The 14,834-nt window shown below is 36.0% G+C and overlaps 1 protein-coding gene across 2 annotated transcripts in view; it reads right to left on the bottom strand.

Annotated features, from left to right (window-relative positions):
* Positions 1 to 14,834, bottom strand: part of LOC150101680 (uncharacterized) — a 276,464-nt gene that overhangs the window by 22,562 nt on the left and 239,068 nt on the right. For both annotated transcript variants that reach the window (XM_090400506.1, XM_090400507.1), the window contains exon 11: positions 3,431 to 3,507. In XM_090400506.1, coding sequence (XP_090256632.1) covers positions 3,431 to 3,507 — 77 coding nt within the window. The remainder of the gene's footprint in view (positions 1 to 3,430; positions 3,508 to 14,834) is intronic.

The following is a 14,834-nucleotide window of genomic DNA, read 5'->3' as shown; positions in this document are numbered from 1 at the left end:
AATCCTGATCTCTTTGCCATTGTCCAGTGGAATAATGACAAATTAGGTAACATTAAAATTAATGTTACCTAAATAGTCTGTCCTGGTGTTAAAATGTTTTTATTTTATTATTATCTTATTAAAATATGTTATCAAATCTTCAAATATATCTTGTCTTCTGCACCTTTGTAAAAACTACAGTTATCTCGTTTAAACCTTTCTTCTTAACCTTTACTATACTTCTGACTTATGGCCGCAAATAATAAAGCTCACATGTGCAAAACTTACAGAACAAAGAAATCGCCTCTGGCTGGAGCCAATCTCTTTGTCTGACCTACTGGTGTTTATTCTCAACAGAATTTGGAAAATTTATTTAGTTTCCAGCTGCGCCACCAAATTCGTGGGTAGGAGTTGAATCTCCCTCCAAAAGAATAACACACAGTAAAACATACGGAACTTTCCTCTCTTATCTATCACTAAATCTATCAACCTATATTTACTAATCTACAGTTGTGGCAATTTAAGTAGTGCATTGGAAATAGAAATCAGGCAAGTTATTTAAACACAAAAACAATTTATTTATCATCAAGGAAATGTACAAAAGGTTAAAACTAAAGATTCAAGTAAATTAGGTTCTATGCTTCAAAGACAACTCTCAATACAATTCACAATTACTACTCTTATGAAGACAATTCTTGTAAGACCACGTGTCTATAATATTTCCTTTGTTAACACCTTATCACACTTAAACAAACTCAGGCATAGCAATAATATTAAACATATGATATTTCACATTAACAATTAGCCAAGTTTTCTCTCACATATAATTTAACAAGACCATTCAAAGGTTAGTATAAAGGGCTTAAAGTCATCAAGTATCATAACAAACAAACTACACAAGTCACTGTCACAATTTGTCTATAGCTAAAACAATAGAAAGATCTTACTTCAAAACAGTTGTCTGGCCCTCTCTGATTGATCCTTGGAATCACTTCCTTCTATTACCTTCTGACCTTAAGCAACGAACATGGGTACTTTCTCTGGGATTATTCAGATCTCCTCTCACTTCTAGGAACAACTTAAATTAGTTGTTTTGCACTTCTGGCATCTAATGGCTGGAATGCAGGTCCTGTTGGCGATTGCGAATCATCTTCTACGAAGATTAGCGAAACTCCGTCACCGTAACGTACATCTTATCCCAGTAACTGTTTGACTCTCGCTGACCTCATTGCCTTCTTGAGCCCGTAACTTCACGTGACCTCATAACTTCTCGCTGACCAAGGAACCCCTAAAAAGCCTCGTGTCACCTAGCAAACTCCCTTTATATCTTGCCGATGACCTTGGGTTCTGCTACGTAGTAATTCCCTGGGTATTATGTTGTTCTGCACCCACCACCTTTTTTTCGGTCGTTGCATTAACATGGGAAACTCCCTTGCATTGTTCACCTTCGAGGTTTGCAGTTGTCCCAGGTCATTAGTTAATGCCTTAATCCGTCTAGAATTACTGGTGACTAAGATGTTTCTTTAGACAATTTATCTTACGCTTATATTTCTTTGTTCTTTTACAAAAACCCTTTGAGGAGACAATATTCAGTAATATACAAAAAATATTATTTCCAAATTATGAAAATTTCTCTATTAACCCACAAGTATTTTTAGTGAATTTTGTTTACCAGTAAAATCGGTATATAATGTATTTTTGTATAAAAATCCTTCTATACATGATTTTACACTCGTTCTGTCTCATTTTTTGCAGGAAACAACTTACTTCACTTCCTGTTACATTTCAAAATACCCAGATCCTTAGTCAAGATCAGATCATGCAATCTTGCCTCGGAATGAAATTAGAGTGTCCTTTTTCCGCTTAAGGCACAAACAGCTCTTATTGTACAAATTTCAAAACTTCAGAATAGTGTTCTGAAGAATAGGCAAACAGGTGGTGCACCAACTTAAAAATGTTTAATGGTATCTTGAAAGAGGCAATATGGTTAATAGATACCTTTACCCTTTTTCTCTCTCTTTCATACTCATTCCAAGATTTCATATCCTTTCTCAGATGTCCTGTTTCCGCTGTATGCTTTTCTATAGGTATTTTCAGGGATGCTATTCTGCTGAAATGACTTCCTTCATTCCTCCACTTTCCTCTAAGCTTATAAAAGCACACCCAGCTATTAATCAACATTTGTTCACAGGCCAGCTTTGAACCTTTCAGACTGACCTTTTTTTCATCCTCGTCAAAGGATGGTACATGATGGTACTTTCACATGTGGCACATGGTGAAAACAAGCATTTTCTCCCCCCCCCCAAGAAACTAGGGATTTTTTTTTTCATCTCACATAGAAGCAAATTAGTTATGAAAACACAAGCAATATACAGACAAAAATATTAAATATTGTTGTCAGTGGGTGATAGATGGCATTGTATAGTAGTGTCATTGTGTATTGTAGCTCAAGGATTAAGAAGTAGGGAAGACAGTGAGATATAGGTACTGGAGTAGAGTGCCCCCCCCCCCAAACTTTTCTACAATTTTATCTCTTCTGTACACACACACCAATTATATACACACCAGAGATAATACACACCAGAGTATTATCGCATTCTTTAAAAGGACACCATATAACAGGTGTTATAAGAGCATATATTTAACAAGAGGTAGAGAAAGAGTGATGCCATCATCATTGGCGCTTCAAAAACAGAGTCAAAAAGGCTAAGATGAGGTATTTAAAATTAGTGAGAGAGAGAGAGGATAATAAACATTCATTACTATTTTAAAGCCAAATAGGCAAACAGTATTTGCCTTCTCAAACTTTGAAAGTTTTGATATGAATCAAAAGCTTACAAAAAATGCAACCTCTGGTATCATTTGCTTTGGTACTCCAGCCATTTAAAGACATGAGCTCTGCATAACAGCTTGTATATTTATTTTAACAGCACTTTCAATTAATGACTTTAATGGCCAGAAAGCTTTTTTGAAGTGACAGTTCTCATCAGAGACACACAGAAATCCTTGGAAGATTTGGTCCTTTGAGGATTATGGAGGGTTCTGGCTCTTCAAGGTTTCTGTAGAGGATTTTTTTTTTTTTTTTTTTTTTATAAATCCACCACAGAATCTCACATTTTAAAGTTGATACTGAGAGGGTTTTTGCTGAGTCCATGATGAGAACCAACAGCTTGAATCAGCTGTCAGCAGAGTGTAGTCCTTAAAGCACTAATAAAAGGCAAACATACATGCCTCTAGGAAGAGTTTATCTTTTTAATGCAATAACAAGGAAACTCTCATGGCAAAAGGTGCATTCTCATAGGCTCTTGGTTAGTCACTGTTGTGTGATTTGGCTATAAAACAAACAGATATATAATAGCCATATTCTTTTCTTAATACCTACAAAACAAACAAGAGACAATTTATTATCACTAGCAACTGAAAGGAAAGATGTTTTGCAATGTGGTCTTACCTGCTTGTTTTGCTGCTTCTCTTTGTGGGCGGATTTTCTTTGTATGTTTGTACTCTTTCTTATGTTCTGGATTTTTTCTAAAAGATTAAAATGGATAATCAAAAATTAAAATAATCATTCTATAAAATTTTATATCACATAATTTAGATAATTTAAAAGAGTTACATCAGAGGCTTTAAATCTGTTAAGTGATAATGCATTAACTGTATCACTGCTAATCAACACTAACCTCAATTCATATCCATAGTTTTGCTGATGACAGTACACTCCATTCCTGTTCTTTATTTGACAAACTATGGTAGTGCTCAAATGATGCAAGCTTCAGGATCTTCCACAGCTAATGTAAACACAGATCTCTTCCATACTCTAGTGGGTGAGGACAGCTTAAAGAACTTCAAAGCTAATGCTACTACAACACAGCTCTCATAGGAAGTCTTAATTCACATTCTTTAGGGTTATTTACACTCTAATCTTTCCTCACACAATCATATTCACATCTGTAATCTTCTCAGCTTCCAAAAAACTTGAGCAATCCTTTCCATTCAAGATACTACTTTTACCAGTAAAACTTTTAGCACTACATAAATCTCCAGTTCACTGAGTATTACTGTTCTCACATTTGGAATGGTGGTGGATCAAAAACTTCCCTGAATATTTGGTGTTATCTAGAAGAGGGGAGTCTGTTTAACAGATTGTCCCTTTCTCACAGATGTTCTGTTTCTGCCTTTTTTTTTTGCATTCTCTGTTTCCTCAAAATATGTAAAACTAATTAATAATGGTCAACATCCACACACAGTTCAGCTTCAAACTTAGCAAACCAACTTTTATTTCAGTTCATCTACTGTTGTTCTTTGGTAATGTCTTCTTCATATAGTTTTCTCTCCAAGGACCAAGACCTCCAACATATGTTGGCAGATTTCTTCTTTCTCCTTAAATACCTGCTCATATACGACACTGTTCTATTATAGATTTTGTGACCTCTCACATGTGGGTTTAACACTAAAAAATAATAACAATAATAAAATAAAGATAATAAATATAACTTACCTGAAAACTTTTAAGGAAGGAAATAAAAACCACAAAGTAAGAAACAGCAGGATGCCATTTGCAAGTTATATTACTAAAAAAAATTGTGGAAAAAAAAAAAAAAAATCAGCCAATGCCTTTTATTCCCATATAGGGAGTAGGCAAGGCCATTTTAGCCCTATCTAACTTTTGGAGACTGAGTGGTTAGTTCAATCTCCACTGGTAGTCAATCAGAGATAGCTGGCCCATCAAGTGCTGCCATCTTGTGATCCCTAACACAATGTTTTTAAAGTCTGAAATAGTGTGGGTTCTATGGCAGATTTTCTTGAGTTTACGGGAAGAAAAACCCGAGTTGCTGAGAGAAAAAACCTGCTTGCCTGTGCGTGAGATCGACTAACTCGGGAAGAAGTCGAAAAAAGGCTTAGAAAAAGTTCCTATAGCGGGTGAATAGACTTGAACTTAGGTTTATCTTCAGGCGATTTAGCACTGAGGAGTGCAAATACCACTTCCACTGAGCTATACAGGATCTTGAGCTACACAAAAATTTTGATGACCAAATAACAGTTTATGAGGGAAAATGCAACCAGGTTCCTTAAGTTACAATAACTTTTCTTTTTTAGTTTAAAAAAAAAATTCCACTTATAAACACATTTCTGTATCCAATTGTGCCAATGAGGTTGAAAGTATTCAATATACGTGCCTCGGTACATGCACATAACAAAGCTGATCAAGGAGTGACAATTTGATATGTGAAACAGCCCGATCTTGATACTTGTGGTAAAGCCATGTTATTGATTTGCAAAAATAAATCTAAAGAAAAAACAATTTTTTTTAGATTTGAAGCTAAAGAAAAATCCACATTGCCTGTAATTTAAAAACAAAGGAGTAGAATTTGTTGCCTTGGTTAATATTTGGGAACCTCATATTGCAGACATTAGTAAGACCTTGCTATTAGAAGCAGACATACTAACTAGTATCGAGTGCAAAGAGTACAGCAATCCCTCGATTAATACGCCCCCTGATTAGTGCGTCATTTTTTTTTTCGATACCCAAATTCGATCAGTGCGCCTATATACATCTTAAAAATAAATGTTACAGATTTAAAAAATTTTCGATCTATACATTTTTTATGGCTAACTATTTAAAAAATCACTCACCAGGATGAAATAATTTAGTTACCGATTTGAAACATTTTACAAAGTTATTTTTTAATGGCATACTACACTATTTCTATGTACACTATGTTCCAAATTTACCGCCAAAATTTATGTCAACTGCTTTACATAGCATTTTGCTGATCATATCACCTGCAATTGTTTTCCTTACTTTTTTATTTTAAATTATTTTCTTAACCTTTAATCATGAGTAAAAGAATTAGTGAGCAAAAAATAGAAGTGTGAAAATGATTCGAAAAGTAATCCCATTGGAAGAAAAACTTGAAATAATAAAGAAAAATGAACAAGGCGAGTCCCAGAGCAAAGATAGGACAAGAACACAAAAATGGGTGAATCAACTGCTGAATACACAGAGAAAGGTAAGGCTGCTTCAAGTTCATCATGCATGCACTCGAAATCAAGGTATTATAATGATTGAATTAGAGAGACTTCTTTTTACATGGATTGAAGATTGTAACCAAAAACGGATCCTGCTAAACACTGGCCTTATTAAATCAAAAGCATTGTCTCTTTGTAACCTGGAAAGAAAGGGCTTTCAATGATGGAAAAGAAGAATTCCATGTTAGTGCTGGGTGATTTGAGCATTTCAAAAAGAGAAATGGCCTACATAATGTTCTAATCACAGGTGAAGCTACAAGTGCAGATAAGGAGATATCCAGACATTTTGAAGAAAATTTGTGTAAGAAGGAGACTATTGTGATCAACAAATATTTAATGTCGATGAAACCGGCCTTTTTTTTGGAAGCGAATGCCTTCCAAACTTTTCTAGCCATATCAGAGAAATCTCAGCCTGGTTATAAAGTCGCAAAGTCGAATGAAATTACTGCTAGCAATATGCAAGCCATTTGGAAGCATATTCTTCCACATTGTGCAAATGATTTTAGAGGCTTTTCAAATGAATCTAAGTTAATTAAATCTCAATCTGAGAAGTTGAGTGATTCTGACCTGCTAAATTTAGATACACAGCGGGAAGATCCTGAATATGAAGAAAATTTAATCACCGACAAGCCCAAAACTTAGAAACTGACCCTGATGAAGAGAGAACCAGTAAAATTTGCAGAAGAGGCAATAGGGCCATACCGTCAGTTGTATGAAAAAAAGAAACAGAATGCCTGCCAAACTACATTAGCTCAATTCTTTGTTAAGAAGCAGAATAATAAATTTATATTCTGAATATGTTTTATTGTCTTTCAGCTTCATGGTTTTCCTTTAACTAGGCCCTGAGACATACCCTAATTCTTTTATAAAAAAAATTAAGAGTAAAAAAAGAAATCTGAGGAACGAATTATACATTTCCCCATAGGTTATTATATTTGATTAGTGTGCCTGTTTTAAAGAATGCATTAGTTGCACTAATCGAGGGATTGCTGTATAATATTTTTAGAAAGGATAGGAGAGGGTGTGTGTGCTGATATTGAAATCAGATGAACATGAATTCAGTTAGAGTTGACACCTAACTGCAATACTAGTAAGTTTTTTCATATGGCATCGAGTTTGAAGCCATCCGGTGTGAGATGTATCTAAGATCAAATACATAGTAGGGTGTTGTTACGAACCTGGTGGACCAGTTGCAAGTGACGAAGAAATGCACCACCAAATAAAGAGGATGAATGCAAAAAGAGTAATCATAATGGGGAACTTATTATCCACATATTGATAGGGTAGTTGTGAAATCGCAAGAGAAGAAGGAAACTGAATTTATTGAGCTGCTGTGAGACAACTTTCTCAAGCAGCATGCGACAAAAGGAACTTGTGGTCAAAGAGGAGATTTCAGTGATCAAATCATGCAGGAAGTAGCTAAGTTCATGACTGTTCCATTCAGAAAAGATTATATACTGAACTACAAAGAAAAATAATTACGACAACCTGAGGAGTATGTTGGATAGGAAGGATATCAACTGTGCATGTACTTTAAAAAATACTTAAATGATGCAATTTCAGAATATGTTCCTAGAGTTCGAGGAATAAATAGAGAAGGAATGAAATGGGTGTGTAATCTAATTAAACAAGAGATTTGTAAGAAAAAAAATATGTGGAAGGAATACCGTGTGCATAAGAATGATGTCAGTTTTGATAATTATAAGCAGGCCAGAAGAGTCACGTGTTGTACAGAAAGTTAAGTCTGAGTATAAAAAGAAACTGGCTCTGTAAGTTAAAGACAAACCAAAAGAATGCTGCAAGTAAAAGAAAGAATGGATTTGAAAAAATAAGTCTACTGAATATGGATATTATGTGGATGACTGATGGAGAAGAGATTGTTCAATTAATGAGTAGCCATTTTGATAAAAGCTATCAACCTAATATATGCCACACTGAACGCACCTCTACCTCATAACTGTATGAGGAAACTCTTGTGTATGGAGAGGAAGTACTAGAGCTGTTACAAACTGAATAAGAATTCTACATTTAAAACTGATCGGATATCAGCACGGATGCTAAAAGAGTGTTTTCAGCTGAACTGGCTATTCCTTTGACCAGGCTATCTAATTTGAGTCTCATAACAGGGAAGATTCCACAGGAGTGGAAAGAATGTTTGGCAATCCCCTAGCACAAGGGTGGTGCAAAGACCATTGTATCCAATCAGTATCTCAGGAGTGGTGGTGAAGATTTTGGAAAAGTTGGTTAGGGCTCGCATTCAGAAATGGGTTGACAGAGAATCTCTACTTTGCAAGCAACTTGTTCACATTCTATAATAATGTTACCACTGAGTTAGACCACTGAAATGGATACACTATGATACTTTTGGATTTTGCTAAGGCTTTTGCCGAATACAGCATGGAAGACTGTTGCATAAATTGGAGAATATGGGATTGGATTATAAACTATTGGCATGGATAACAGAATGGCTGATTGACAGATATCAAAAAGTGGTATATGGGAGAATCTGCAAGATTCAAAGTAACATGCGAAATCATGTGCTTTCTTGTCTGTCGCTGTACTAGTAGTAGCTTGATTTTTGTCGCTTTTTTGCATTTTTTTTTAAATTATTAATTTGTGTGATAGATCCAGTACAGTCAATAAGTTCTGTTGTTAAATGTTTCAGTAGCTCTTGCAAAAGAATATTGAATAATGCGCTGACATTCTGCAAAAAAGAATCGTTAAAAGGCAGTCTCCTTGTTCCCCTTTCTCAAGTCATAAAACGTACAAGTGCAATTGCAGGCATATCGGGGTCGACTGTTTAAAGAATTTGTAGGGAATCAAAAGGTGAAGGTAAGCCAAAATTTAAACCTCCTAAAAAAAAAGCTGCAGAGAAAGAAAACCACCAAAACCGTAGCTTTGAATGATTTTGGTGTAGCCGTTACAAGAAGAACTATTCACAAATTTTATGTGGTCGAGAAAAGAGTGCTAACTGTTCCGAGTTCCGAAATTGATTCCTACGCTTAAAGAAAAAATTAATTTTCCTTGGAAAAGAGAAACTTTAAGGAAAATACTTCTTGAAATCGGATTTTGTTTTAATGTTATTGCTATATTAATGCTATTGAGCATGTTTGGGCAGAAGTGAAAAGTTTCAATCGCCATCACAACGTAACTGGGGATATTGACATGTTGAAACTTTTTAAGTTGCCAGAACAGGCGATTGAAAGTATTACAGTTCAAACCTGGAGAAAATATTGCTCTCATGTCACTTCATTGGAAAATATGTATTGGGACAGAGACGGAATTATCGAAGAATTATGTGAACCTTTGATGATCAGTTTAAGTGAAAGTGATGGCGATTCGGACACCGATTCAGATGACTATGAAGATTAAAAGGATTTGATAATGGTATTTTTTTCAAACCTTTTTTTTTTGCATGGGTTTGTTAAAAGAGTCACAACAAGTCATAAATGATTAATCGGTTTAGGACATTAAAGTGTCTCAGTTCTCTCAACTGTAAGTTTAGAATATCTAAGTTCATTTGAAAAAAATTTTTGTTTTTCTGTATAATTATTTTTATTTTATAGAAAACTTTCTTAAAAATAAATTTTGTTAAATTTTTGTTTTATGCTATACCTTTTTTTTAATTTTGTTAATACTCTACGTACATTTTCCCAACTGTTATACAAGCAAAATAGTTACACTTTAAAAACTACAATGTTCGTAAAAGAAAAGCTAAATTTTCCGACCTGTAATAATAAACAAACTCATCCCAGAAGACGGATTGATTATCCTATTATCGGAATGGATTCTCCTTTTTGGGACATGCACAGAAGTGTTGAAGGGTCTCTAATCTGTGGGAGAACTATACAAAGAAATTATGTTCCTATTTAATCCTTGACATTCTACAATGCAAAGCACACTTACTTTCAGATGTGTAATAATTGCTATGTATTAAGAGAAGGGTCAGTAAATATTGAAACCTGTTCCAGACAGGTTCCAACCTTCATTGAGGTCTCATTAGTGGAAGTAAAACTCAGAAAGATACCAAGGTTAAATTAATGCAGAAGTCATATATTTTCCATAGTAGCAAAGAGGTGCATCATCTTATTATTAAAGTACTCTAGATCACAGAAAGCTGTAAAAAGTTGGATACAAAGCAAATTATACTTACCATAAGATTAGATTCTTAAACCCAAGTGTATTTGCTTAAATTTGAGTAAAGGATTAAACAATAATATAATTTCTTGTCAAATACAATTTACTTAATAACTAGGTAAAAAATTGCCTACTATGTCTGCATCCAAAGTTTTTTTTTATTAATAAGTAATATACCTTTTTGCTACTTATATATGAAAAATACACTGTTTAGAAAGAAGTCAACAGACATCACAGTGTGAGGAAGAAATGACCATGTAGCCTATCTTAATAAGATGCAGGATCTACTTTCCACAACTGTACAATGGAGATCGATGGGAATTTGGGACCATTCTTCCTATACGCAAGTAATGAGCTCCTGGATTGTTGTGAAGTGGATGTCCCACCTCACATGATGCTCCAGTTCATCCCATATATGTTCAATAGGGTTGAGATCAGGGCTCTGTGGAAGCCAGTCAAGTGGGGTGACATTCGTGTCCACAACACAAACTACGTAGTTACAGCAGTAGCCTTATGACGTAATGCACTTCTTGCTGAAAGAGACAATGGTCAGTTCTGTAGAAATATCAAAGTAGGAATCACTGCAGTGTCTAGAATGCTCAGATATTCAATATGCTTGGAATTCAATGTTTGCAGCACCACATAGGTATGAGGCCAAACATATCTCCACCACCTCCAAATTTCAAAGTTGGGATTAAGCACTCTGGTAAGAGATGTTCACTGGGCATCTGCCACACTCACCCTCGTCCATATACTTGGTAGAGGGTGTAGCATGATTCGTCGCTCCATAACACAGCATTCACGTCCCACTGTACACACTCTTTCCATCACTGATGACAATGCTGCATGTTGGTTCAGGTAATGTGGGGGTTGCATATTGCAGTCCTATCACTGAAGTTTGCTGTTCTGAGCTTCAGTTCTGAATATTTTGTGCATTCATGTTCCAGTCGATGCCTGGAACTGAGCTCTGAATACAATGTGTTGTCTGATGAATGGCAGTTTACATATATTATCATTTGGAGCATCCTATGGTTATGTCTGGTGATTGTGGTGGGTTGTCCACTGTGGGTAGCACTTGCAGTTGATTCCCTGCACATCCATCTCAGTATGGTATCACTTATTGTTGACCAGAGATAGAACAATTTGCTGAACAGATAAGCCTGTAACTTAGCATCCTATCACAACACCTCTTTCAAACTCTGTCAGTTCCGTTCACACAGCCATTTAACTCGGAAACAGTTGTACTGACTTTGGATCATCATATTTCTCCAATTTATACCAGCTACAAACATGTGACTCATTACATGGCACGATGCAACATGCCCATGGGGGTGTCTATTGACTTCTTCACAAGCAGCATATATGCTTTCTGCATTAATTCAACCTTGATATATTTCTGGGTCTGGCTCCAGTTGTCACGTGGTCCAATGAAGACCATGTCACTAGATGCAATATGGTTTTCCTGTGATGTGGGATCTGCTGAAGTAGTCTTGATCTCAATCACTGCATTCCATTAGATACTTGCCTATGCTATTACCAAATTATTATGGTATTGTTATGGTATTACTACGTCACTAGATTTACATCTAGTGATATAGTCTTTATTGGATCCTTTGGTGGATGCTTTTTTTCCCAGGAGTTGAGTGAAATCACCACTGATTATCTTGGAGTGATCCAAGATACTCAACTCAATACTCATGTTAATAAGTTATGAGGATGGTCTGAAAAGTTCTCGGCCTAACAATAAAAAACGAATTTATAATTTCAAAATTATTTTTATTTTTCAACATAATCTCCCTTAAGACTAATACATTTATTTCAGCGATGCTCCGGCGCCATTATCCCGTCCCTGTAGTGGTTCTCAGTAAGATCTGCAAAATACTCCTCTACAGCTGCAATCACCTCTTGATCCGAAGAAAAACGCTGACCAGCGAGGAAGAGTTTTAGTTTTGGGAAGAGATAGAGGGAACCAAATCTAGGGGAATAGGGTGGATGTTCCAAGAATTCATAGTGCAGATCTCTTAATTTTCCCAGTGCCAAAACACCTTTGTGGGCAGGTGCATTATCCTGATGAAAGATGATTTTTTCCTTCTGCAAACTGGGTCTTTTCTCACGAATTTTTCGTCTAGTCTGGTTAAAAGTTCAGAATAATATTTCCCAGTTACTATTTTAAGCTTTTCGAAATAATTAATAAACAAAATGCATTTAGCATCCCAAAAAACCAATGCCATGACCTTTCCTACTGATGAAACAGACTCTGGCACTGAACAACCGGCTTCTGTCCACTGTTTTGACTGATGTTTGGATTCTGGTGTGTAATGGTGAATCCAAGTCTCATCCATAATAATAAATCAATGCACAAAATCAGTTTTATTCTTGTTAAAACACACTGTTCAGAGATTTTCATGTCAGTGCGTTATTGATCTGGTGTGAGCAAGCGTGGCATCCATCTTGGGCAAAGCTTTTTCATTTGCAATTCTTCATGCAAAATATATCCTACACATTCTTTTGAAATGCCTATAGTCTCAGCAATTTCACACACTTTGACTCGCTGGTCATCCAATACCATATCGTGCACTTGATCAATAATTTCTAGTGTTGTTACACTTTTTGGAAGTCTTTCACTTGGATCATCTTCAAGGCTGGTATGGCCACATTTAAACTTGGCAGCCCATTTCTTAATTGTCGAAAACGAAGGAGAAGAGTGCCCATAAACTTTTATGAACTTTGAATGAATTTCTTTTGGTGTTAAACCTTCTTTTACAAAGAATTTTATAATAGCACGATACTCAATTTTATCCATTTCAAGGGATACAGACAACACCTTTGCTTCAGACAGCTGTATAAAACAAACTACTTGATAGAATGGCTTGCAATTTCACATGGATGCTTATGACAGATGTACCAACTTCGAAAAAAAAAAAAAAAATCATGCCGATAGTGTTGCCATCTGTGGTCGCAGCTGAGAACTTTTCAGACCACCCTCATAAAATGATCCTTTGCATCACTCACTGAGGTTAGAGTAATCTGAAGGATCACATGCTTTTTGGAGATGACCCTTTGCTTATACAAAGGAACCAAGCATAGTGACCCCTTCCCTTCATGCATAACAATATACATGCCTGAAAAGGAAATGTGCTTTGCATTATGGGATACCAAAGCAACTGATGAAGTCAACAGTCTCTATATACAGGATGACCAGAATTAAAGAGGTGTTTGTTTAGAATCTTGTAGCAAAAAATGTATTGGATGAAATTCAAACTTGGTGGTTTTGTTTACATGGGATTTTTATTTACAGAAAATAAATAGTACAAAATTCTGCCACCAGGACACATTTGGTGCTATAAGCACGTGGCTTGAGATTAATTAAACAGTAATGGCTAGAAGAGTCACAAAAAATCAATTTTTCATGTTTGAAAAACTTACAGATATGGTTCAATATGTAATCCTTTCAGATGTTCTAAGAACTGCATTCTATGAATAACATTTTCTACAGCACAAAGCAACAGATCTGAATTGATTTGCCACACATGCTGCATTATTCTGTCTTTCAAGGTTGCTAAATCAGGAACATGTCCTTCCTACACCATGCATTTCAGATGGCCCCACAACCAAAAGTCACAGAGGTTGAGATCAATTGAACGAGGTGACCATGCTGTGAGAAATGCATGCCTAATCACTCTGTGTTCTGTGAAGTGTTCAATGTACTGGAAATCTGATGCGAGGTGGTGCTCCATCCTAGATGAATATGGTAGAGTTAAGGCATCGTCACCGCTGCAGTTGCAGAACAACAAAGTTGCACAGCATCTTCCAATACCTAACAGCAGAGACGGTACAAGTCACTGGTCCTGTCAGGCGAAGTTCTCCGAAAAAGTATTGACCAATAATAAATGATGCATTGAAACAACACCATACTGTGACTTTTGGTGAGTAAAGGGGGTCTGATGGAACACACACGAGGGTTATTCGCAGCCTTTATGTGGCAATCTCCACAAGATCTTCTATGGCCATGCATCATCCACCTCCATTCGAGATAAGAATGTCAGAGCAAACTGCAGCTGAATTTCCACATCATCATGAAGCAAAGCTTGAGTATGGGAGATCTTGTGGGGGGGGGGGGACTTTAGAATCTGATGCAGGATTTTCCACAAAGTTGAGTATGGCATGTCCAGTTGACTTGATATTGCCTGAGCACTGCTCGACCCTTGCAACTTCGTCAACTTGTTGAGGAATAATTCGTTTCTGCTCTTGTCCTGACCTCACTGCTAAAGATATCACACAATTCTAACACCAATTGTCTGCTGGTGGCAAAATTTTGTACTTTTTTTTTTCATCCTGTAAATCAAAACCCCACATTCTCGAGTGTACTTACACCAAGTTTGGTAGAATTTTGTCCAATACATTTTCCACTACAGGGTTCTGAACACCTCCTCTTTAATTATGGCCACCTTATACAATTAGCCTAGTTGTGAAGATACTTCACATGCTAACTTGGTTTGCTTACACTTGGATAAAGGGTTAAACCAGAATATATCATATTTTCTTGGCAAGTATAATTTACTTTGTAGAATATCCCCACCCCCTCCCTATCTCTCAGACTTGTGGTCATTTTCTAAACTGAAGACTTATCCCAAGAGTATCCATTTTGAAAATGCTAGCTGATGAAGAAAGATTAGGTTTTCATTCTT

This window comes from Typopeltis vanoorti, chromosome 11, assembly GCF_054136105.1.
Source record: "Typopeltis vanoorti isolate ZY-2024b chromosome 11, IOZ_Tvanoo_1.0, whole genome shotgun sequence".
Taxonomy (NCBI): Eukaryota; Metazoa; Arthropoda; class Arachnida; order Uropygi; family Thelyphonidae; genus Typopeltis; species Typopeltis vanoorti.
This window is presented reverse-complemented; position numbering and strand designations above follow the sequence as displayed.